The 26,125-nt window shown below is 39.0% G+C and overlaps 2 protein-coding genes and 1 long non-coding RNA gene across 4 annotated transcripts; all 3 read right to left on the bottom strand.

The window, feature by feature from the left end:
• Positions 1–798: 798 nt before the first annotated feature.
• LOC116725831 (uncharacterized) lies at positions 799–6,488 on the bottom strand. The gene is made up of 2 exons (XR_004340497.1): positions 5,756–6,488; positions 799–1,500 (listed from the first exon to the last, which is right to left on the bottom strand). It is a non-coding gene; the product is annotated as an uncharacterized LOC116725831 (long non-coding RNA).
• Positions 6,489–7,782: 1,294 nt separating this feature from the next.
• On the bottom strand, positions 7,783–15,675 carry LOC116725784 (gastrula zinc finger protein XlCGF57.1-like). The gene is made up of 2 exons (XM_032572159.1): positions 15,472–15,675; positions 7,783–12,266 (listed from the first exon to the last, which is right to left on the bottom strand). Exon 2 carries the CDS (start codon positions 12,058–12,060, stop codon positions 10,729–10,731), a length of 1,332 nt encoding a protein of 443 aa, XP_032428050.1. The 5' UTR covers positions 12,061–12,266; positions 15,472–15,675; the 3' UTR covers positions 7,783–10,728.
• Positions 15,676–17,009: 1,334 nt separating this feature from the next.
• LOC116725768 (zinc finger protein OZF-like) lies at positions 17,010–23,502 on the bottom strand. 2 transcript variants are annotated; one of them, XM_032572135.1, is made up of 2 exons: positions 22,299–23,502; positions 17,010–20,184 (listed from the first exon to the last, which is right to left on the bottom strand). In XM_032572135.1, exons 1-2 carry the CDS (start codon positions 22,468–22,470, stop codon positions 18,800–18,802), a joined length of 1,557 nt encoding a protein of 518 aa, XP_032428026.1. In that variant the 5' UTR covers positions 22,471–23,502; the 3' UTR covers positions 17,010–18,799. The 2 variants fall into 2 exon arrangements, with proteins under 2 accessions (XP_032428026.1, XP_032428027.1); XM_032572136.1 differs by having other exon boundaries at positions 22,236–22,433.
• Between the last annotated feature and the right edge of the window lie 2,623 nt (positions 23,503–26,125).

Here is a 26,125-nt window from a genome sequence, read left to right as displayed (position 1 = left end):
TGTTCCTGTTTTCCTGTTTATCTTCATTTTTCTGGAAACCAGATGTAGTCCTCATCTGTGTCAGAGGTTACCCTGTCCATCTGATAGCTGATCAAAGCAGTGTTAAATGTCTTTAACATCATGCTACGAAGACTTGGAATGATGCAGGTTGTATAGAGACAGAATAGGATCAGTACAGTCATGATGGGTGTTCCAATCTTTAATAAAAAGGCTGCCACCAGGGTCTGGAGGTGAGTCAAGAAATAGAGTCAAAAGGCTGTGACCTCTGAGTTGCATCGTCCACATAGTCTTTAAGCTCTTCCCATTCATGCAGGGCATCATGTATAGTTCCTCCAGTTCCTGTTGATCTCAACATGGTCTCGAACTTCAGCTACTCCCACTGATGGGAATAGACTTTGGATACACTCTTCTCTGCCGCTCCAGATCCGGAATTTCCAAGGAACTCCAGTTTTTTTAGTAAGGCCTCCCCACCTTTGGGCTGGGCTTTCGGCATGACATCTCTCCTAGTGCAGTAGCGTCCATGGCTGTGAACGTCCTGGACCTTTTTCAGGAAAGTCACAGTCTGCCATTGTCCTGGATCCTCTGTTCCCTGGAATGATGGTGCTGCAGAAGGTGACTTTGACGTCCCCTGGTCTTGCTTCCGATGTCGAACTTCCTCATCTTTAGAAGAATAACTCTGGTACAGTTGCGGTCAGACTTCCATCTTTTGGAACAGGCAGTACTGATGTAGTTCGTCGCTTGGCAGTCGTCACAGTCGAAAATGTCTGCTTTCTTGTCACAGGAGGTGTAGATTTTTTGTTTCACAGGTTCTATGGAGCTGTCCCCAGAAAGGTGGTGCCATTATACACACAGACACCAAGGGCTCCTGGCTTAAGACTAACCAAAATAATTACTTCTGGTAGTCAGAGGTCTATCTGTGGCAGATGTATGGTGTCACTTGGGTGTGTGCTTGTTTCCATGTCTCAGACCACAGTTATGTGTTGGTCCCATTTTCTTCATATGCAGTTCTATTCATCAGTTGCCACCACAAATAGGGGCTGTAATCTTGTGCATGAGTCTGGGGGAAGGATGTGTCTGCTTCTCTCCTTATCTTGTTGAGGGTGAGACAGCCCCCACTCCAACACAATAAACATGCTGCAGTCACAGCACAGCAGGGATTCCACCTGGCTTGTGAGAGTCCCATTGCTGCTCAGATTACAGAGATGTCAGAATTTCTAGGCTAAAAGAGTGAGGATCTGTTGAATTCTTCTGCTGGCGTTGAGACAAAACACATCTATACAGTGAATTCCCTGTGTAGCCAGATCTTCCCCATCACTCAATCTAGAAGTCTAACACTCTCTGTACCGTACAGTGACTGAGATGTATCCATCTGGGTCTTTCAGCAATATTTATAGCAGTTGGTGTGGTTATCAGCACTTGGAATGGTCCCTCCCACAGTGGGCTGGCCCAGCTCTTCCTTTCTCTGACAAGCCAGTCTCCTGGCTTGATGGGAGGGGCTTTCTGTGGGAGAGTAAAGGCAGAGGGCAGTAAATTTGCATTTGACACCTCTTTCTGCTTTAGCGTCCTGATCATGTACTCTGTCAATTTTTTTCTCCACATCTGCTTTCTGCAAATCTGCAGAAAACATTGGCAAGCTGTATGGTCTTTCATGAATTATTTCAAATGGTTAATCCTTCTTGTGTGAGTGTAATTCTTATTTACATCTTTACCAAATCTAAACATTTGTTTCCATACATTTCTTAATCTACTTTTTATTATAAAAAGGTAGTGGTATGCCATGTGATGGAATAACAGTTTTACAAATAGCTTTAGCTACTGTCAAAGCATCTGCGTGCTTTGCTGGGACTATTTCAACCCATTTAGAAAAAGCATCAATCATTAACAAACAATATTTATATGGTCCGCTTTGTGTAAGTTCACTAAAATCCATATGCATTGTCTGGAATTGATAAGAAGGTTTAGGGAAACTTCCTCTTTTTGGTCTCATGTTTCCCTGAGGATTGTTTTTAACACAAAGAGGTCATGCAGTACTATACAGCACTAAAAAAATTTTTTAAGTAAGAATTTGATTCATTTCATTTTAATCCGTGATTCATTTCATTTTAATAATCATTCCTCCCAGTTGACACATTGACAATATCCATGTGTCAAAATTGCAACTGCCTTACAGGGATTGTGGTAGGAAGGTTTGTCTATGTGGAAGTTGTCAAATTCATCAAGGTGGAACACTTCTGCTCTACTCCTGTCAGATGGCACAACCCAGAGTCGGCTCGTCTGCAGAACATTTCCTTACTCTTTCAAAAAAAAAAATGACCTTCCCAAAATTAAACAAAAATCTCAAATCCTCTAATTCAGTATTTCTTTATGAATTTAATAATCATCAATCAATCAAACCTAGATTCAAAGTTTTAAACTTTAGTCTAGAAAATATTATTCTTATTCACAATCATCAGTTTGGAGTATCCAGTTACTTGACATCTAAGTTTATTTTAACCTCACATTCCAAACCAGCTGACAATTTATTATCTAAATATTAAATAATCAATAATTTGATCAGTTACTCAGTTCTTGAGTATAGTTTGTTTGTTCTCTTAATCACATTCATTTTCATCAGTGCAAAATGACACAAACAGAAACATAAAAATCTATTAGATTTTCAGTCAGTTAACAAATTTTCAGTCTACTTTCACTGTTTTTCTTTGCTCAAATTATTATCAAATTTTCTGACGTTTTAAGAATTTTTCCAATATTTCTTAATAACATTTTTAATTTGTTAACATTTATCTCTAGTTGTCAGAATCCTGTTGTAGGCAACGTGCACATTTTAAAAGAGCTACATGTGTTAGAATCCAGCAGTAACTGATTTTCCTGCTGCTGTAACACTTCACCCAATTCAATAAAATGTAGATTCATTAAAAAATTTAACTCTACATTGACTGTGCAACAAATATTTAATGGTCTACAAACACTGCAGCATCAATTATTTATTATTATTTTTAGTTTTAACACTTAGAGATATTTTAATTTTAAATCCAAACTAGCATGTCCTTTAAAAAAGGAAAAAGGAAATTTTGCAAATAATTATTAGCTTAAAATCTTTGATGATTTTTAGTTGGTGTAATTTAGTGGCATAAGTTTTTGCTAGTTCTTTGCTGAACTTTCAATGATTGCAGTTTTCCCTTCACGGTTTCCCAACCTTTGGCTCGTGGACCCTAAAAGGATCCTTAGCTGTGGTCCTGCTGTTCAGGACTCAGAGTTAACAGGGACAAACTGAGAGAATTTGTCTATCATTGAACATAAAAGCCTCTAAGACTTCCTCTTCTGGCTAGATAATTTGTGTGCAGGGTTAGCAAGCAAATCTTCAATGCAATAACAGTGTATGACAGCTGTGTGTGTGATACACTTATCTTTGGATTTCTCCTTTCTGTTTCACTTCTCCCTCCTCCTCCCAGTGCTGGCGTCGCTGGGGTGTAATCCTCCCTCCTCCCTCCTACTCTCTCTGCAGTTTCCTGTCAGTCCAACTGGCTCTGGTGTTGGATCTTGAGTTGTCCAAACTGTCCCTCTGTCAATGTCCAAACAGTTCACAAATAAAACAAGCATCAAATAGTTCAGTTTGTTGTCTTTGTCTCAGAAGTACGTTATCTTTTCCTTCTCCACGCTGATGTCAGGGAGTAGATCAGCAGAGGTTGTAAGAGTTCAGTTGCATCCAAACACAAGAATGTAATTTCAGTCCAATGTCCAGCAGGACACCATACAAGAGTTTGCTCAATGGCAGTTCCCAGGTGTCAAGGAATTAAAATCAGCAGATACTTCAGTGTCTGGAGGTGATAGAACTCTTCTTTGTCTTCTTGATTGCCGTCATTAGCTAGTGACGAAAGAGGGACATCATCTCGGCCATGGCAAGACAGGTTTGAGTTGAGGTCAGAGGTTAGACGCACCGCAGCGAGGCTCAGACAGAGGAAAAGGAAAGAAGCAAATAGGAGTTTATTAGTTTGTTATTCCTTTATATATATATATTTTCTCTCTTTTGATTGTATAGTTTTAGCCACTTAGTACCCAACATTGTTTATATGTTATAAACATAAATCATTTAAAACACATATAAACATGAAACATGTTAAAACCCATAGTCTCTTTCATCCTTTGCCATGTTTAATTTTAAAATGTAAAATGTAAGTTAATTTACATTTAAATTAACTTAGTCTGTGTAATCATTTTATCAGAGATCAATGAATTACCTTAAGTTTATTGATCCTAATGCTGAATCTGTGAAGCCAGCGAGCAGCCCTCCTCTCATTTGGAATTTAAGTGAGATATGAGGCTGGATAAAGTCCAGGTCGGTACCAAACTCTGATCGCTGACACCTCTAGACATACAGCCAAAGGATCATAGCACCAAGTGGGTGTTTTAATCTTTTATAATTATTCTACCCAGTAATCAATACATTTAAAAACATTGTTCTCTGAGAAAAATTTTCTTTTCCTTTTTTTTTTATTTTTTATTTTTTATTTTTTATCTGCCACCCTTCCGATGATTTATTTTGTTTTCTGGGCAATGTCTAGCCCAGTGGCCAAAATGGCCACAATTCCAACATCCATCTGGACGTTGTGGTTTTTGTTTTTGTTTCTTGTTTAGTTCCTGACAAATGACTGTAGTTTGCCCTTTTACAGACATTTGTTCTAACTTTCTGATATTAAGAAGTGCACTCGGCTGACTATCTACCGAGTTTGTTAATACTGAGACAAGGGCAGACGAATTTGCCGCAGCGGTCGGTGGAGGAGCAGTCGGCCGTACCTGCTCTCCCCGTCCCACTGAAGCATTCCGTCCATCACTGTCTTCTGGCCTTACAAATAAGTTATTTGATTCTACAAGCTTTTTGTCTTTAAACTTTTTAATTTGTTCTTTCCGGTCTATGGCTGCTTTTAACCATAATTTAGCACACCTTAGTTCATCCTCCTTTTTAACCTTTTTTATTCCCTTTTTTCTTGCTACACTACTCTCCAAAATTCCCACAATTGTTTGCCATTGATCAATTTTTAGCTTCCCATCTATTTTATATTTCTTTTTCCATTTTTTCATATGTACAATGCTACCAGGAAATCTGGACAGCATGTACTTTTCATCCCCTTTGAGGCCCTCAACGAGTGAGGAATTACAGGAATTTGTGTTTCCCATTTTTTATATTTCTTTTTTTTTAAATCACTTGCAATTGTAGCTTGAAAATATTGGTATCATGTGCTCTCTCATAGAAAGTGCCGTAGTTCAGCGCTCAGTGCCTCCTGAAGAACAGGCTTCTACTTGGAGCCGAGCTCCAAGCGGTTCTTCACTTTGGATTCTAATTCCGAAGGCAGAGAGTTTTACTCCCAGAGAGAGAAACACCATTCACTCCTTTATGCACACACATCAACAAAACAGCAAACAAAACACCAATATCAGCACAGCAAATAACTAACTTTCTATCTAAGTGAGGACTTTCCCTTAAGAGGTGTCCTCTAATTAAGGAAGCTCTAAGAGCCTATCCTTTTGCCTTTAGTTGAAACTCTCTGGGACTCTAACCCTTCATTATTCTTTAGTCAAATTGAAATTTTAATATTTGACAAGGACTCAAACCTTTCTTTAGTCAAGTTGATATCAGACAAGGACTCAAACCTTCTTTTAGTCAAATTAATATTTGACAAGGACTCAAACCTGTATTTCTTTAGTCAAATTAATATTTGACAAGGACTCAAACCTATATGACTTAAAATTCACCTACGTTTCTGTAGTTTTCGGGTTGTCCAGTCGGATCTCGTCACTCCGCCGTTGGCAGACAAAGTCGGACCTACGTCGCTGGCCCAGCGAAGAATTTGCTTCCTGAGTCTGTCTTTCCAGGTTCAATTGAATCTGGCCGTGCACGGATTCAGCGGGTCTTCCTCTGCCTGTCAGCGGGGGAGGTGAGAGATCCCGGGTTTCGGCACCAAAATGATAGGTATTTTTCCTTTCGAACCTATATAAAATAAAGAACCACAGACAACGTATTATGAATTTTATAGCCAAGCTTTTGCAAAAGGAGAAAACACAGAGAACTGCTCCTCTGACCAGTTCACCATGTGTTCTGAAACTCTGCAGTAGAGCTTGTCTTTTTATTAACACAAAACAAAAGCAAAGGGGGCTGGTGCTGATAAGATTAGGAGCCCCCGAAACGAACACAATCAAACACAGTTTTACGACTAAGGAATTTCTACCTAGGGGACAGTCAGGAAAAACAACAAAGGTCGTAAAACTTCTGATATAATCAACTAGCAACCCAGTTCCTAGGTGTGATAACTAATCAAAGGTCTGAGAAACACATTGTTAACTGTTTCACATGAAGATAAACAGACAGTAGTGACTTCCAGGTCAGTTCATACACACATAAGGAAGAGAATCACTTTAAAAGAAAATCACAATGTTCTTTAGACTGAATGTAATCTAAAGGAATAATAAAATGATAATACCAAAAAATCTCTAACAATTTATTTATTGAGTTTATCAAAGCTGCAGAATTTGATTTAATGGTTTCAACATAAATTCAAAGATTTTAAATTGTTTAACATTTAAATGTAAGATTTTAAGGAGCTGGCAAGTTTACTTTGTAAAAGTTCAAACAACAATCTTCATAGTTAGATTGTTTTGTTACCATAGCAACAATCCGATGCTGTGAGTTTGAGCTGTTTGTTCTCAAAAACAAATGAATAAACTGTAATTATAACTGATTGTTTTTGGTTTGGCTAGTTAATCTACTCTCTGTCTCCCAGATTAAATCCAACACAGAAGCTGTTAGAGGTGCTGATGGTTTTAGCAGCAAGAGGGGCCCCTAGGTCAGATTCTGCCCCAGGCCTCATGCAGCCTTGGACCGGCCCTGCAGGATGAGTTCAATCTGCTGCACTGAGCAGAGATGAGCAACAAACTGAGATTAAATTGAATGTTTCTAATGTTTCTTTAGCAGCTCTAACATTTCTGTCTGTTGAGTTTTTAAAACACAGAAACTGTTTTGGTTGCTGGAGTTTATGGGACGAGAGTTTCAGATATTTTCCACATTAACTCTTTAGTATGGGCAGCGTGTAGAGATGGAAATGCCGCATAATTCTTTGTTCACAAAGATAAATCATTCTCTTCGCTCCTCAGAAAGCGACTACAAGTTATTCCTGCGGTTCATTGAGCTGCGCAACCAGAGCTAACACGGCGGTTTAAACTCTGACCTTGATCAAAACCTCTGGAAAGAAACTTGATTCCTCACAGGAAGTTGATGTAAATATCCATACAGGTCAGCCTGAGTCCAGTTTGAGTGAAAGGAGGCCTGAGATCTGAGCTGAGGTAAACTTCAGAGATAAAGCAGCAGCAGCACAGAGACGCCAACGGTGTGATTGGTCCGGCTTTAAATGCACAAACTATAAACCTATTTTCTATAAACCGATCTTTAAGGAATCAATCTGCTCGGCTAGTGAAAAGCTCAGAGCAACACAGACACTTTCAATCCAGCTAAAAAAGAAAAGAAAAAAAATTAAGTGTGTTTTTCTTTAAATTTTCCTAAAAACATAAACAAGCAATGCTTAGCCTGGCGGGGCATTAGTAAAGCATGGCGGGCCTCCAGGCTTATAATACACTGGGGGAAACACTGCATCTGAATAGAAATAATCTATACAACAGGTAATATTTAAAATGATAGAAGTTGATTTTGTATTTGACTTACGATGATTATCGCATAGCGCAACTACAGGGTGGCATTTATAAAATGTTTTCAAAATAATCACAATTATAAAGTCCAGAATTTGCAGATTTTTATTCAAAACTTCACAACTACACATTTAGTGGTCTGATGACAAAAACATTCAAACATTGTAAATGACAGTTATTGTTATATAAATGTGTCCTTAACTAAAAGCAGTTTATGTAACCAAAGCCTGTTGGTGCCTCATTTTATATTCCTTTATTTAACCAGGTAAACCCCGTTGAGATCTAGATCTCATTTTCAAGAGGGACCTGGGCAAAAATTTGCAATACATAGCAACCTGGTTACAAGATAAAAACAATTAATACATATGCACAAGTATAAAACAATAAAAACAATTTAATAACAATGACACTGTTTCATAGAATCTTGTTGCCTATCTTTAAGAACTGATCGAAATAAGTCCAGTGAAATCATTTCCGACATCTTAAGTTCAGACTGCAGCTGATTCCAGGCTGTGGGGTAAAACACTGAATGCCTGTTTCACTGTTTCAGTTCAAAACGTGGAACATGCAGAAGAATAAAGTTACTGGAGCGAAGAGAACGAGAACTGACAGGAGAGTGGATAAATATGCTGGGGTTAGACCGAGTAAAGATTTATACATCAGGATCATTAAATGATTGTTTCTCCGTTCACTTAAAGGAGCCAATCAGCTTTTGCGTACAAATCACAATGATGTGTCAGACGTCTACTACCGGTTATAAATCTTAAAGAGCAATGATACACAGTATTTAATGATTGATGACATTTGGTCGAAGCATTCATATATAAAACATCTCCATAATCCAAAAGTGGCAGGAATGTCGCTGCTACCAATTTTCTTCCAGCTTTGAGTGTAAAACAAGATCCATTTCGATAATAAAACCCAATTTTCATTTTCAATGTCCGTAGTAGATTTGCTATGTGATTTTTAAAAGAGAGTTCATTATCTAGAATAAAACCAAGATATTTATAATTACTGACAAACTCGATTTGTGCTCCAGCAGCAGTGGTCAGCAATAGGGAAGTTTCTGGTATTTTTCTAGCATGTGAGAAAATCATTGCTTTTGTCTTATCCACATTCAAAACTAACTTCAGTTTGTAAACGTGTTTGAACTACATTAAAATCAGACTGCAGATACTGTATGGCCTGCGATAGTGATGCAGAATAGCAGTATATTATTAAATCATCTGCATAAAAATGGTAAAAAGCATTTGACAGATTGTCACACAAGTTATTTATATCAATAGAGAATAAAAGCAGACCCAGAACTGAGCCTTGAGGTACGCCATTTAAAATAGTGAGAGTAGAAGAAGTGAGACCAGAGAGTTGAACTCTCTGGGTTCTGTTTGACAAATAATCAGCTGCCCACATGGTAGCTTGATGCTAGAGACCAATCCTGTGTAGAATTTCAATTAAAAGCTTGTGATTTACTGTCAAATGATAAATCAATAAACAAAGCAACATGTTGGACAGAGGAGAACAATATGGAGTTTTATCACAGTAAATAATCAACGGCACAATAAATATCCACTTCTAGTCACACAGTCAAAAATGTACAGTAATTGGAGTTTTTTAGTCTACATAAAAGAAAAAAATGGGTGTTAATTTTTAAAAGTCAAAAATGTACTATTAACTCATTTTTAAATGTTTAAAAACTAACTTCTTAATGAACAAACTAGATATGTATCCCCATATGTGCCTGTAATATTAGCTCCTATATACACATATATATGCTCTAGATTAAGGCTAACACATGAACACATTTGCAGAATGGATACAATATAACTATTAATTAGATGTCAAAGATCCCATTAACTGTATGCAAAAAAAGTAATAACTTCAGCCAGAGTTTGGTTTACAAACTTCTACTGGCTGTGAAAAAACTGTACATGATGAAATTAACTATTTTAGTTAGATTAACACAGGGGTCCCACTGGAACTTAGAAAGAAAATTCCATGACTATTCCATGACTCTCCCTGACCTTCAGTATAATTTTCCATGACCCACGTTCAACAGGTTCATGTAGAAACGCGTTTGACTGACAGAGCGAACAAGTGGAACTAAAAATGAGGCGGATAGGAAGGAAATATTGTGGAAATGAAGCCCAGCAGACGGGTCTGAATTGAAAAGTGTCAACATATTGACTGAGGAATCATATGATGATAATGTCATAAACAAAAACATATTAACAGTGATGCAAACACAAGATTGTACATGTATGTAGAACCAACAGAGCAGGCAGACAGACTGCAACATGGCTAGTCTTTAATTGGAGGCTTATTCAATGATTAATATATATTTTTAACATAGTAGCTACTGCAGTGTGCGCAGAGCAACGTTTCAGCTGCAGCAGCTCATTTACAACAAGGATGAGACGGGAAATGTTTCTAATCTGTGTGAATTCTGACTTGGTTACTTAAACTACTTCTGTAACTGAATTATTTCCACTGCTTTACATCAGAAAGTCTAATCTGTGTGAGATTTTATGTGACCATTCAAATTACTTTTACAACCAAAGCTTTTTCCACATGTCATACATGGAAAAGATTTCTCAAACGTGTATGTTTCTATATGTCCAATCAGCTCATCTCTTTCACTGAAAGATTTTCCACAGGTGTTGCAATGGAACATTTTCTTCAGGTCGTGCCTTCTCATGTGGTCAGTTAAATGACTTTTTTCATAAAAGTCTTTTCCACAGGTTCCACAGGTGAAAGGTTTCCCTCCTGTGTGAGTTCTAATGTGGCTATTCAAATGGTTTTTGTGTCTGAAACTCTTCCCACATGTTATACAAGAGAAAGGCTTCTCACCTGTGTGAATTCTCATGTGGACCTTCAAAACATGTTTGTAACGGAAACTCTTCTCACACGATATACAAGAGAAGGGTTTTTCATCTGTGTGAGCTGTTATATGGCAAGTTAAAGTACCACTGGTACCTTTTTCACAGCTTATGCATGAGAAAAGTTTCTGTTCTGAATGAACGTTCATGTGCTGATTCAAACTATTTTTTGACTAAAACCTTTTCCACAGTTTACACATGAGAAAGGTCTCTCACCTGTGTGAATCCTCATGTGGCATTTCAAATTATGTTCCTGACTGAAAAATGTTCCGCATGTTAGACATGAGAAAGGCTTCTCACCTGTGTGAGTTCTTGTGTGACGAATCAAACTGCTTTTACGACGGAAACCTTTCCCACATGTCATACAGAGAAACGGCTTCTCACCAGGGTGACTACTTAAGTGCCCAATACATTTAAGACTATGACTGAAACCTTTTCCACAGGTTGGACAAGGGAATGGCTTCTTCTCTGTGTGAACTCTCATGTGGCTATTCAACCTACTCTTTTCAAGGAAACGTTTCCCACAGGTTAAACATGAGAAAGGCTTCTCACTTGTGTGAGTCCTCATGTGTACAGTCAAATTATGTTGGTAACTGAAACCTTTCCCACATGTCATACATGGAAAAGGTTTCTTACCAAAGTGACTACTTCTGTGTTCAACCCATTTAAGACTTTGGCTGAAAGATTTTCCACAGAGGTGTTTTTCGCCTGTGTTATTCCTCATGTGGTCAGTTAAATCACTTTTTTCATTTATAACATGTAGAAAAGGTTTTTGTGAAAACAGCGTCTCTTCTGAATGAACTACCATGTGTTGATTCAATCTACATTTTTGCTTGAACGTTTTTCCACAGGTTACACATGAGAAAGGTTTCTCACCTGTGAGACTTCTCATGTGAGTTGTTAAATACCAATTCCATTTGAAACTTTTCCCACACACTTTACATTGTTTGCATGTTTTACTTTTGTGAATTTCCCTGCCCTCCATGCCTTCCTCTACTTCGTCCCTCTGTCCTCTGGCTGGCTGAGCTCTCTTCTGTTGCTGATCATCTCTGCTGGATCCTGAGGCTTCATGAAACTTTATTTCCTGATGATCTTCATGTTTAGGGAAGTTCTGAAGGAGGATTTGGTCTCTATTTAGTTCTGGTAGTTGGTTGTCTGTACCAGCAGTCTCCTGCTTCTGTACATCCTGGTCTTCATTCTGGCTGATGCCTTCAGCCTCCATCTTCACCATCTGCTCAGGTCCTGATCCATGCTCCTCTTCCTTCACTTGCTTAGGTTTTAGTTCTACTGGTTCCTCTTTGAGTTCAACAGGTGCAGAGTTTCCTCTCATTAAGGTATCCGTCTCCTGTACAGCCTTATTTTCATACTGACTGATGTCTTCAACCTCAATCATCTGCTGAGATTCCAATTGATGATAATCTTCCTCCATCTGTTTCAGTTCCTCTGGTTCTTCTTTTATTTCAAAAGATACATATCCATCTGCTCCCATTACAGGATGTGTTTCTTGCTCGAGTTCTTCTTTCTTGACAACTGCAGCAGTTCTGATCCATACTCTTCTTTGGCTTCTGTCGGTTCTGGTTCCTCTTCCCTCCCTTTGGTTTGTGGAGATTCTATTTCCCTCTGGTCCAGATCAGCAGCCTCTGGTTGGTTGGGTATAAAATGATGCTTAGTAATAAACATAATGTTGTGGCAAATCTGAAAAAAAAAAGAAAAGCAGAATTGTTATTTTGAAATTTTAGGTCAATAGGTTGCTTTTTCATGTCTCATTGACTAGTTGCTTTGCCAGCAACTAGTCAATGAGTTGCTGGTTGAGCTGTTTGATTCCATTGGTTAACTTTTATTCACAAGGCATTGCCTGGACTTCTGCTGGCCTAGATTTGCACTGCAATTGCACAGAGAAATGTTGACGCTTATATTTTGCTTCCATCTGTGCCTTTTGCTCAGTAAAAAGGTTTTTATTAACTTTGCTTCCTTATCCTGAAATTTGATGCAGAAAACGTCCAAATTGATTTGATCTCACTGACTTCTTGAGGTTCTACTTCATCCCGTTCGGCCATTTTTGTGGTTTGACAGCAGCAACACAAATAGATACCAGTAGAAAACCTTTTCATTTTAAAGTTTTTAAAGATGTCAACTAGGAATGCGTGATATAAACGGTACATGGTAGAAACAGTAGAAATTTGGCCTGTGAGGATCAGGATAAATGTTCCTTAGGTAGGAGTCAAGTTTAAATCCACTGCGTTTGTTCTGCTGGTGCAGCTCAGTGTGAAGCGAAGGCGTGAGCTGCACTGTCTGTGCTGATAACCTTTGAGTTCCCGGTTAGCCGGAGCGTAATGGACCGGTGGTTCAGCGGAGGAGGAGCTGTCACACTCGCCTCATGACTAGCGCAGAACGCTGGTTTGTTTATATTTTGTTTTATTTTTTGCGGCGACACAACGCACATCAAATACTTTGTCTATTTAAAGTTGCTGCGCAGCCACTCGGAGATCAGAACAACTCCTCCCATGAGGTTCGGGCAACCAAAACAGTTTCTGTGGCGATTATTAAAAACTCAATAGATACGAAATGGAAGAGCTACTAATGTGGCATAAATTAAATCTCCCGTTTGCCTCTCTGCATCCAGCAGAGATGCGCAGTGCAGCAGGTCTAGCTCATCATGCAGGGCCGGTCCAAGGTTGAACGAGGCCTTGAGCAGAATTTGAGTTAGGGGCCCCATCAGCACCACTAACAGCATTTCAACATAGATTCGGTGAAATCTGGGAGAGGGGTCCTAGTTTAATTGACCAGTGTAATTATATGTAATTATAGTTTACTAAAATGCATTAATGCAACTAAAACTCAAAGATTAAACTGAGAGAATCAGATTGTTGCTATGGTAACAAATCAATCTAACTATGAAGATTGTTCTTTGGACTTTTACCAAGTAAACTTTCCAGCTTTGCAATTAAATGTTAAATAATTTAATTGATCTTTGCTGAAACCATTAAATCAAATTTAACAGCTTTGATATTCTCTTAGTTCATTTATACCTTGGGCCGGCTCTAAATGTGATCAGCATTACATCATGTTTTAAGATCCACTAACTGATGATTTAATTTGGTTTTAATAAAAGTGCAAATAAATGATATTTATTTTCATTTCTTTATTAGTTTTTTTTTAAACTATAATTGCGGGTTTTATTATTGTTTGCAATGTTTTCCAGTATCATAATTACCCAGGAATATTTTACGTTTCCTGTCAACATCTTTCAATAGAAAACGCCGGCGTTTAAACGCTGGAACCAAACATTTAGACTTGTCTACTTGCAACTTTGGCAAAACTGAACTTGGACTAGAAAATCACTGCAAGGAAAAAAAATGTCGGATTCACAAAAATGATCAGTTGAAAGTCGAGACCCAGTTTGTGATGGAGGAGCCGTCATGAACTGGGACTTGGTGTGGAGTCCGTGTCAGCATGCGAGCATGCCCACACACACACACACACACACCCACACACACACACACACACACACACACACAATTGCTAACTTACTTTTTGTTGCAGTTAAACCGACGCGGTTCATGGTGCTGAACGCTCGGTGTTCCTGCTTCAGTTCAAATTCATCCTAACCTTTTATTTTCAGCTTTAAACATTTTCCCGGTTCCATTTTCAGCAGGTTGTTTCCAGATTGTGGCGCCAGGAGGGAGTCACATGATGACGTAGTGATGTCATCAGAACGTAATGAATGTTTTCTATTAAACTGAGTATTGTATTTTTGATTACAAGTTTATTTATTTTATCTCATTATTATTATTATTATCATTATTATTATTATTTTGTATACTTTAAGAGTTTATTTGAGTTAGAAGTAATTGTTTAGTTTTTTTTTTTTTGCTTGTTTGGACTTCCTGTGGGCGGAGCCTGTGGTTTTAAAAGCAGGTCTCTGCTCCACAGGGGGTCAGTCTGTGGTCAGACTCCTGAGAAATCACACTGGAGGTCTTGCTGTTTGTCTGATTTTAACCTGCCTTGGTATATATATTTGTATATATTCTGCACCTGCCACCTTTGTTCACCTGAAGAAAAGCTAAATAAATTCCACTAAAGTGATTTCTGACCTTGGCCAGTCATTTCTGTTTGACCAAGTCATCATCGAACCTCATCACAACCTTATTCCAAAACAAAGACAAAAAGTGTTATAGGCAAAAGCAAAAAATGAAAAATATAACCCCAAAAGAATATAAAAACATCTAAGCAGCATCAGGAGAGAATACATTTTAATTCTCTAAAACTACACAAAAAATGTATTTAAGGGCTAAAAAATGGATTTTGCATAATATGTCCCCCTTAAGAGAATTATCAACGTGTAACTGCTGACCTGGGACCAGTTCACCCTCTAATCTACAACATGCAATGGATGCAAAGGGGATGAAAATGAACGGATGGTTTTGCCTCTGACAATGAAGGTAAAGCCCAAAAATATGAAATATTCCAATCTACTCTCAGTAAATAATTGTGCCTGGAAACATGGCTGTCTGAGCTCTGAGGATAAACCTTTTTAAGACGCTTTCAGCAATAAAAAGGTCTTAAAATCTGTTTCCAGAATGAATGAAAGTTTCCTAACTACATCAATCAGGTTTGAGGTATTGATGTGATTTGAACATGAATCGGTTTTTATGTGGTTTTGTCCCTTAAACCTCTAAAATCGCGACATCGTGAAGCTTTTGTGATTTATGAAACAAATAATAGTTTCATAAATCACAAACTGTTTTAGCTTTTCTTTGTGTGAAATAATAAAACTTAAGATTAAACATTCAAGGTGTTTCAGATTTCAACCTCCAGAGAGTTAAAATGATCGCATCCATTAATTGCAGCACAATAATCTTTAAATCAAGACAATAAATCCGGAAACAGCGAAAACTACCTGGAGGTTCCGAAGGTTTGGGTTTCCGGCGGGGATCCAGCCTCTGAGCCGGACATCGTCTCTTCCTCTCCCGGATGTTGTTGGACATTTGTTGGTTTCTCTCTGATGATGAACCGAAGATCTAGTTGCTGCAGACTGAAATATTCAGCTCTCACAGCAGAAACCGTCTTTTTTATCGACGATAACCACGAGGAAGCCTGGAAGCTAACGCTGCTAGCGCCATGTTGTCTACTTCCGCCGGAAGTAAACAGACAACGACAAAACTTCCGTCTCCAATTAAAAGTATTTCTTTTCTCCAAAGACTTTAACTTGTTTAGAGACATAAAACAGAGTTTTTGCAAGTTGAATTGAGCAGCTTTTATTCCGACTTTATATCCTGAATAAACTAAATACATTAACATGTTAAACTGACTGATCAACTTTATTTGAACAACATATTTAAGCAACAAGATGGTTCAAAGTCCTTTATAAAAACATAACACAGTAACTAATTATGAAACACGCAATAAACTTATAAACACTGCAATTATTACATTTGTCAAATGACATTATCAAAATCATCAAGCAAATATATAACAAATATGTTGATCAATGTTGCATTTATGAATCAAAAGCTCCTCTAACCAGGTGGTCTCAGCCTTTACTTAAAGGAAATCAGTGTTTCAGCTGTTTTGCCATTTTCTAGAAGTTTGTTATAGATTTGTGGTGCATAGAAGCTGAAAGCTGCTTGTCCTTGTTTGGTTCTGGGGAAGCAAAGCTAAGCTAAGACTAGCATCCAAGACTTCTGACTTATTAATTATGGAGTATTTTTATAATTATCTTGCAGCCCAGAAAAGGAATTAGAACAAAGTTAGAGTCCAGAGAAACGACTCATTACTTTGATCAACATTCAGGACCATCAAACATCCAGTTTGATCAAGTCTTGAATCAAGAGAAGAAGCTGCTAGTTTACAGATTCTTACTCTTACTAAACATGAGGGACCAATATGTAGTTCTTTACTTTTTTCTTTTCTTTTGTTTGTATTTCCTCTAACTCATGTCAAGCACTTTGAATTGTCTTGTTGCTGAAAATGTGCTACATAAATAAATTACCTGATAATATTTAATCAACTTGAATGTTTGTCATTCTTCTGATTTGGTCTTTTCTCCACATTTAGGATTTCTGATCAGTGTCTTTGTTTTCCTGGACTCCCCACAATGATACAGAAGAAACAAATGCAGAGTCATAAAAGTAAAGCAAACCGCTGATGGAAACATGGCTGCCAAATGCAACTGAATTCATTCAAACGTGAAAATTGCTTAAGATAGTTTGATAAATTAAGACAGATAAAACAATAACTTCAAAGTTTTTTTTCAAGCAGATAATTAAACTTATAAAAACATTTCTCAGTTCCAATGACTTTCAGCTGAAGGATGAAATCAAACGTTTTCATGCAGAAAATTAAATATTCAGGAATTCAACTGCATGAAAATGATTTTACTGAGATCTAAACGTAACAGATTTATTAGCTACAGAGAAAACGAGGGTGAATAAATGGTAATAAATAATAAATGGTCTTTATTAAAAAGGATTGCTTCTACTGAAACAATGAACAGGATAATAAACAGACAAAAGGTTTATTTAATGCATTTAAAATTATTTCATGTAAACTGGAGATAAAATGGTGTTCAATAAAACATCCATCTTGCAGGATTAGAATGTATTTATAATTTGTTGAAGCAGAAATCATCTCTGACGCCGGAGAAAATTCACCAAAAATAAGACAAACATTTATTTAATAAAGAATTTGATCAAACTTCAGAATGCAACAGGCAGATTTTTTCAATTGATCAATTCAAATTTTCTCAGAAGTAGGAATGTACCAAAACTATTTAAATAGAGCCTCTGAGTCCAACAGGCTTTTATTTTGAAACTTTGTTTCATTACTTTACGCTGAAGCAGGGGGTGGACTGACAACCTGAAATATTAGTATAAATGTTAGTGCATTTAATTAGTAACATAAACATAATAAAGCGCAGACCCACATTGGTGCAGGAAATAAGGCAGCCATCTTGGAGAGGTCGTCCCTACTTGGCTAAACCAAAACAGCAGCAGAAGCCTCAGCACCGCTGGATATTGTTGTTCATATCAACGGACTATTGACGTGAGATCTCGGGGGATAACGATTCACAAGTAAGATGGTCATATTACCGTTTATATTTTGTGAATACTGCGACAGACTGGCCACCTGTCCAGGTGACCCCGCCTCTCGCCCGGAACGTAGCTGGAGAGGCAGCAGCTCCTCCCGACCCCAGAAGGGACAAGGTGTTAGAAAATGGATGGATGGATGAATTTTGTGAATATAATATTACTAAACTGTATTTATATCCACCAGCAAAAAGCCAGCTAATATTAGCTATAGAACTCGGTGTAATACCGGGTTCAGCCCCGCTATGAAGGCTAACCGGGATTTTGTAAATCTTTATATATATAAAATGTATAAACATGTGCATTTCAATATAAAATGTATAGCTTAATATATATTTGTATTAATTTATGTTTGTATATTTATATAAATATGTATTGCCATTACTAAATAAATAATTATAAAATCTATTTGTGTCTATGTGGTTGTAAAATAACCATCATAGATCAAATCAGGATATTTTATTCTCCCCAGTAAGCATATTTAAATATGCTGAACCACATATCAAATTCAAAAATACTTTAAAAAGTAAATGTCCTTGTACATGTAGCTATAAAAGTTTGAATAAGGTTTACAACAAAAAAGCATGAAAATCTGTTTAGTATTTAGCGAGTTGTTATTAAGTGCGCTGATACTTCATAGCACCTGCCAAACATGACGTCCATCCAAGATGGCCGCCCTGTCAGCGACAACAGGCTAGAGCGGTGCATGACGTGTCTACTCTTTATTATGTCTACGGCACAAACAACCACACAGAAAAAAGTGGATTTTATCAAAAAATAAAAGAATTTCAATTTAAAATCTGAATTGAACATCAAGACTGACTGTGTGAACGTAGCCTTAGACACTGGGAGAAGTCAAGAGTTGGGACATTACTGTGTCCAGTTTTCAGCAGCCTGCAGTCGTTATTCACCTTGTTGATTCTGCAGTGAGCTGCAGCAGGTAACCAGGAAAACCCAAATTGGAGCTTTAGCTGCACGTCTCCTATGAATCAAGTGGAATTAATTTTCTTCCGAGACGTCTCAATCACAGCGACTATTGTGACACCCATGCATTCCACACTGATGATTGTGAGCTACATCGTAGCCACAGCTGCCCTGGAGCAGTCTGACGGAAGTGAGGCTGCCATGCTGAACTCTCGGTTAAACCGCCTCGCCTGTGTGAGTTTTCATGTGGGCAATTAAATAAAGGTTCTTGGTAAAACCCTTTCCACAGGTCTGACAGGAAAAGGGTTTCTCACCTGTGTGAGTTCTCATGTGACGAGTTAATTGACATTTTACTGCAAAGCTTTTTCCACATGTAAGACATGAATATGGTTTCTCCCCTGTGTGAATCCTCATGTGAAACTTCAGATTACCCTTTAAACTGCAACGTTTCCCACAGATCTGACAAGAGTAAGGCTTCTCTCCGGTGTGGGTTCTTATATGCTGAGTCAAACTGCTCTTCATGATGAAACACAGTCCACAGGTCAAACAGGAAAAGGGCTTTTCACCGGTGTGAGTTCTTATGTGTGTGAGCAAGGCACTTTTCTGATTGAAACTCTTTCCACAGGTTTGACACATGAATGGTTTCTCTCCTGTGTGTTTTCGTGAGTGAACTTTGAGACCTGGTTTCTGAGTGAAACTCTGTCCACAGATCTGACATGAGAAAGGCTTCTCCCCTGTGTGACTTCTCATATGACTAATCAAAGTACCTCTGGTACTAAAACTTTTCCCACAGGTTTTACAAGCATAAGGCTTCTCTCCTGTGTGAGTTCTCACATGAGTAGTTAACTGACTCCTGCTAGCAAAGGTCTTGTTACAGATTTCACATGGAAAGGGCTTCTCGCCAGTGTGCGTTCTCATGTGAAGAGTTAAATTCATCCTCTGAATGAAACTTTTCCCACAGGTCTGACAGGAGAAAGGCTTCTCACCGCTATGAATCTTCATGTGGTTTTTTAGATGACTTTTGAGAATAAACTTTTTGGCACAGGTGGAACATTTAAAAGGTTTCTCACCTGTGTGGATCCTCATGTGTGCAATCAGATACTTCTGAGTGAAAGTTTTTCCACAAATTTTGCAAGATGACAGATTATAATTGGTGTCACTTTTTCGGTGCCTTTTTAGTTTTGTTTTGCGACTTTCCTTGTCTTGCTCAGACTCTTCTGTGCTGGATCCAGAGTCGTCTTCATTGCTTTCTTCCTGATTCTGGTACTCGGCATCAGCAGAGTTCTGGTCCGTGTTTGGTTCTGGTTCTCTCAGGTCATCGTCATCAGAAACAGGACCCATAAAAGCCGCCGGTTTGAGGTCGCTGTTTGGTCGTGGCTCTGTGGGGCGGTCCTGCTCAGGAACAGGACTCACCTTTAAGGTATCCGTCTCTTCTTTCAGAACCAGTTCTGCGTTCTGACTGACACGAAGCTCATCGTGTTCCTCTTTAATCTGCACAGATTCCATTTCCTCCTGATCCAAATGCACCTCCGCCGTCGGGCTGCGGGGCTGCTGGTCCTTCTGAACCTCCTCCTCCTTGCAGATGTAATGCTGCGGGACGTCTGCAAGCAAAACAAAGAAAACTGATCACTGTGGCTCAGAACAACGCCACACTTTATCCAAGCCACACTGGAATGTGACACTGTGTTAACAGAAGCTTTCTGCATTGGAGAGGACTCGTTGTTGGACCGCGGGTCTAGAACTAGCTGAGCCGACGTGACTCCAGCTGATAACCAACTGGCTAGTCAAGCAGCTAACCATTCCCTGTGTGTTGCCACAAGATTAATTTCTCAGAAATTAAAACTTCCACAGCAATCCGATGTAAAGATGCAAAACAAATATTTATTCCACAGTTTTGCGTAATTCTTTTGCAAGAGCAGTTGGTTGTTAGCTAACCTCCACAAAAACAAACTACGGTTGAAAAAGCGTGTGGCTCCGTCGATCTACTTGCAGCTCCTTCCCTGGTCTGTTCTCTCCTTCGTCTTCCCTCCAGCGGCACACCTCATTTGCATAAATTGCAAACTTCTAATAAAACACTTATTCACAATAAAACATTATGAAATTACCTACATGTAATATAATAATTCAACCTAAACCTCAACTACAAATGCACTTTTTGAATTACTAATTAAACAAATAAGTTTTAACAGTAACTGAATATTTTATACATTAACTTGGCCTCCACATCCTGGTTTCGCTCCAAAACAACACTTCAAGCAAACGTGTGAATTAAAACTAAGGTTTTGTTTTTATTGTGTTTTTCACTCGGTTAGAATCCCAACAAGAAAATGCCCACAGCATGACACCACCACCAGCACCACCACCAGCAGCACCACCAGCAGCAGCAGCAGCAGCACCACCACCACCACCACCACCAGCAGCAGCAGCAGCAGCAGCAGCTGCAGCAGCAGCAGCCAGGACAATTCATAAGAGGACGAATGGATCCAAACGTTGATGGTCATGTGACACTGATGCAGTGAAGGATTGTGGGTTTGTTAGCTGAAGCAGAGAAATGCCTCTGTGATGGCAAGCATAGACTACAAATATGAACAATGATTCTCACAGGTGTTCAAGAACTGATTAGCAGCAGTAACACAAACATTGTGATTTATGGATTTTTTTTAAATCTTAGGTGGACATGGTAAAAACGGATTTCTACAAAATCCTGATAAATAAAACCTGCAACATGAAATAAGTGATTTCATAAACATTCAGCCTCCTTTAAGTAGCTAAAGCAGCTACTTAGGTCTGGTTGGAAGACGAGGCGAAGGTTCTGGAGAGGCCTAGTCAAAGTGCAGACCTGTTCATAGCTGATCCCCACCAACCTGACGGAGCTGGAACAGGAACTCAGATGAGTTGCCATGACAACACACGTGATACATTATGATTTCACCAGGTAATGAACCATCCAATCACTGAACAGATGCTGAGAGCAGGTAAATGAGCCAAAACGTTTCCCATCTGAACAGAAACTGAAGTTATTCCAGAGGAACGATGGAGCCGCACGGCTTCAGCTGCACCATGGAACCGGTCCGGGCCGTTAAGCTCCCCAGAACCGTCCTGACCCACTGCATCAGACCAACGACGACCTCAGACAGGCAGAAACAGAAAGCCAAGAGCAAATTCTGGGATTTTAAAGACTAAAATGAAAAAATAAGAAAATTATGGCAGATGAAAAACTTTCACAGATTCATTTTCTTTAACAAAACAACCTTAAGCAGCCAAAACCTTCAATGCATTTTTATGTTAGAATAAAGAACTTCCATTGAAAATATCTAGTGTTTGTTTTCTGGGTCTCTAAATCTCAGCAGATAGAAAATAATATTAGAACAAAGCTGGTGTAGAAACAAGAGGTCTCACTGTGACAAATTCTCGGTCTGTGCATTATTGTTGCATTTTTGTTTGTTTTTCATCACTTCCGGTGGGTAGAGTTTCTGAAGTACAAAGTACGGTGAAGGTAAAACTCCTAAATGTCCAGCTTTGGATTTATTTGCTGCCATGTTTAACCGGCCGTTTGCCCTGCAGTGACCACTCTGCGTCTCTCCACACCGCCTGTCTTACTGCCTCTGGCCAGCAGGGGGTAACTGTACGAATCAAGCCTTGATAAATTCACCTCCAGGTCTCCTTAAACTTTATCTCCCAGCAGAACCGACAGCAAACTCGCTCGGCTCCGAACCTGCTCGCTGTAAGCTGACCCGGGGTCTCCAGGTGAGGTCCAGCAGTCTCCGCTGCCGGTCGATCTCCTCCTCGTACTGGACGATGGTTTTTTCCAGCTGGGTGAAGATTTCTTCAGCAGCAGCAGTTAGTCTCTCTCTGATAAACTCTCTCAGAGGCTCAACGGAACACATTGTTGCTGAACAGAACCAGAAAACTCCTGGACACGCTCTGGGAAGCGGCTGCTAGCAGGAGGCTAACCGAGCTATAGGAAGCTAACGTTCCTAGCCCCTTTGTTTTCCTCCACCGGAAACCTTGCTGCCAGTTTCCGGTGTGACGCCTGACTTTAGGCGGAGTTGTTTTACCAAACTGAGTGAAAAAACGTCTCAGAAAAAGTAGCAGAAGAAGTATTTCGGTATTATTTGTGTTTAAAACCCGATTTACCGGAGAGACTTTCTTACAACTAATCCGGAAGATACCGTGGCTCTTCTGTGAAGACACAATTTAAGCCAAATAAATGAATTACAGGCCATTTAATGCGTCACATCCCTCCAGTATGGAGTGATACTCCTTTGCATCCGGTTTCAGGTCCTCACCTGTATTGCAGCATCACAGAAACTTCATCCATTTTTTTCTTGTTTTAGTTTTGCAGCTGACGAGCTTTGCTTCGTTCTCTTCTCAGTTCAGAAATAAATAACCATAAATCAGATTTTTCTTCTCTAAGAAGCTGTGCATTATGCTGCTGATTGTCTCGGCAGCATTCTAATTAAAGGACCCAATGAAACCCGGATTTCTTTTTTCTGTGAAATAAAAGCCACAGAAAGCAGCTGTGCTGCAGATCTTTGCCTTTTTTACTCCAAGCTACCAAAATAGCCAGTCTGCTGGTCTGAAATGAAAAATGACCCAGAACTGATTCTGACCTGAAAAACTTGGTGTTTTGATGAATGACCATAACATTAATGTTTTCCTATTAGCCAATCATTGCATACAAATGTCACTTCTTTTAAACCATTCCTTATTTTATACAGAGGAAGAATGAGTTAAATTTGTTTTGTAAGTCTTTTTGTTTTGTGGAGTCAAAAATGCTTTTAAGTTATTAAAACAACATTTGTACTTTAATGCAGTGAATTTTTTAAGTTGTGTACAATTTGCTCTGCTACATTTTCAATTAATTTTGGGTTATTTGTGTTTTGTAAGAATGTAGTGTGAAGACAATGTATACGTCATGGTACCGTTTTGATGTTGATTGTTTATGTTCATATTAATAATAATAATAAATAAATGAATTGGTGAGTTGAATGTTTATAGTGTCTCCCCCTGCTGGACGGAAGACGTTGCAGCTCTGGATCTGGACTTTCAGCAGAAAGTTAATTATTTATGTCCTTTAATTTTGCTTTAGTTTTATTTGTTCCCTGTGATTTTGTTCATCATAAACCAAACCACCTTTCAAATCATCTAAAGTTAAAACGTTTAATAATCAAGTCTTTTAAAGAAAATGTTTATTTTCATAAGAGAAGGAGCTCGACCACGTTGGTCTGAACTGGACTGAACTATTAAAAAGTAAATAAATTCCTACCCTACATATGAACATCAACACTTTATTTTATAAATACAACAAAGCTTTCCATGGTTGTTTATGAGTGACCGCAAAAAACTGTCTTTAGAATAATTTATTACAGCTTTGACAACTTGAGATGCATTTTAGATTTTGAGCTGGAAAATAGTGAAACAGCAGAAAGAAGCCAAAGGTCAAACTACCATTCAGACACCAACTTCAGCACCATGTGGCTGAAACCTTAGGAGCAGAAATCAGCTCAACGTTGGCTGAGTTTCTGCAGCTCAGCTAATTTAAAGCCATTTTCCACATTAAAAATGCCATCAGCAGTAAATGTTATACATTTCTATGTTGTTTCCTTCCATTCTAACTCAACATTTTTCAGCTCTTTGCGTTTCTCTGGATCTTTTCCTCAGGCTGGTAGATTTTATAATTTGAGCCGTTGTTTTCAGCTCAGCTGTGGAGCTGCCGGTTCAAAACCCTGCTGGTGACGGATCCAGTAACCAGTAAGAACATTTTAATTCTTCTCAGGTTCAGAGTTTATACCTTGAATTGAACTAAATCCATCCAATGTCTTGTTGAAGACTCAGCAGCAGAAAATCAATTAATCAGCCTCATTATATCTATTGAGAAGCAAAGAGCAGAAATCTTTTTATTTCATTGAAGGATGTGTTCAGAAACAGAAAGGAAGCGATGAATGGAGGCTCAGGCTGCAAAGTGGCGCCGTTGGTAGCACTGTTGCCTTGCAGCAAGAAGGTCTTTCTGCATGGAGTCTGCATGTTCTCCCTGTGCATAGTGGGTTCTCTCTGGGTACTCTGGCTTCCTCCCCCAATTAATTGGTCTCTTTAAATTCTCCCTAGGTGTGTGTGTGTGTGTGTGTGTGTGTTGGTTGGCATGGTTGTGTGTCCTGTCTGTCTCTGTGTTGCGACAGACAGGCGACCTGTCCAGGTGACCCCGCCTCTCGCCCGGAACGTTTGCTGGAGAGGCAGCAGCTCCTCCTGACCCTTTGGGACAAGGTGTTAGAAAATGGATGGATGATCAAGATACATGCATGAGTCTTTAACTGAGCAGCCGACTGCCTGGCTCTGTTGGTTTTTGGTTCCTTTATAAATTAATAAACTTCATGTAATATTATTTATATTCACCAATGCATGCTGGTGTAAACAAACTGCATGTTTACAAAATGGTGCTAAATCTGAATGGGTTGAGAATGATTATTGTCCTTTAATGTTTATTGGCTGAATTATCAATGACTGAACACAGTCAGGTGCAGCTAACAGGATTTAAAACGGGGCTAGCGGCTCTGGAAACGAACGAGAGCAGCAGCTTGAATCTTAGTGTCTTTCTGTTACAACTCCGTCAAGCCGAAGGGCAATAAACAACAACCAGAATGAAGTTAACAATATTTATTGTTACACAAATAAAAAGGTTACATGTTAACTTTATCCATTCACTGTCAATCCAATAATGTTCAACCCAAATTTAAAAACCACTTCAGGCGGACAAACCCGCATAAACCACCTCAATGTTCACTGCAAACTTAAGATTCACTGCAGAATGATCACATGCCATCCAAACTGGAGATCACACCAACAGAATCAGGTCTCAGATATTTTAGATCAACAGCCACTTAGAACCTGAGTATTCAGGAAGTGACCCAAAGACAGACGGAGGACAAAACAATAAATGTTAGGTTGTCAGTCTGATCACAAACACTGAGAGGAGACAAACAACCCAAACTAGACGCACTAACAAGAAAATCAAACTCTAGAAGGAAGCAGTGATAAAACTGTAAAAACAAAAATACAAAAATTACTAAATGCTTATTAAATCACTTTAATCAAGTCAATCTAAAACATTAAAACACTGAATACCTGCATCGCATAAACTAGACCTCTGAGGTCAACCTTGATGTAGTAGATCGGGTGCAGCCCTGCGGCATCGAACAACCACAACAACCACACGCCCAGGTAACGCTACGCTCCCACAGGAACGTCATTAATAATGCAGCACACAGCCAGCAAACAGCGTGGGCCAAACACACACCTGGTCTCACACACAGGAAATGAACACCTGGCCTCCACCTTCCAGCTTCCCTCTTATAGAAGCTCAGGCTGTGGAGGGAGCGCCACCTGGTGGTGCCGCCTGTTACACTTCTTACAGACTCTCAAAGTCCAGTGAATGAGAAAGTGTTGCCAAGGTTACGGCATCACACCTGAGTGACTCAAACCACTTTTTGCCGTGAAGCACTTTCCACAGAGTTCACAGTCGTTAGGCTTCTCGCCTGAGTGAGT

Source organism: Xiphophorus hellerii, chromosome 9, assembly GCF_003331165.1.
Source record: "Xiphophorus hellerii strain 12219 chromosome 9, Xiphophorus_hellerii-4.1, whole genome shotgun sequence".
NCBI classification, from domain to species: domain Eukaryota; kingdom Metazoa; phylum Chordata; class Actinopteri; order Cyprinodontiformes; family Poeciliidae; genus Xiphophorus; species Xiphophorus hellerii.
The sequence above is the reverse complement of the archived record's forward strand: the minus strand, read 5'-3'. Positions and strand labels throughout refer to the sequence as shown.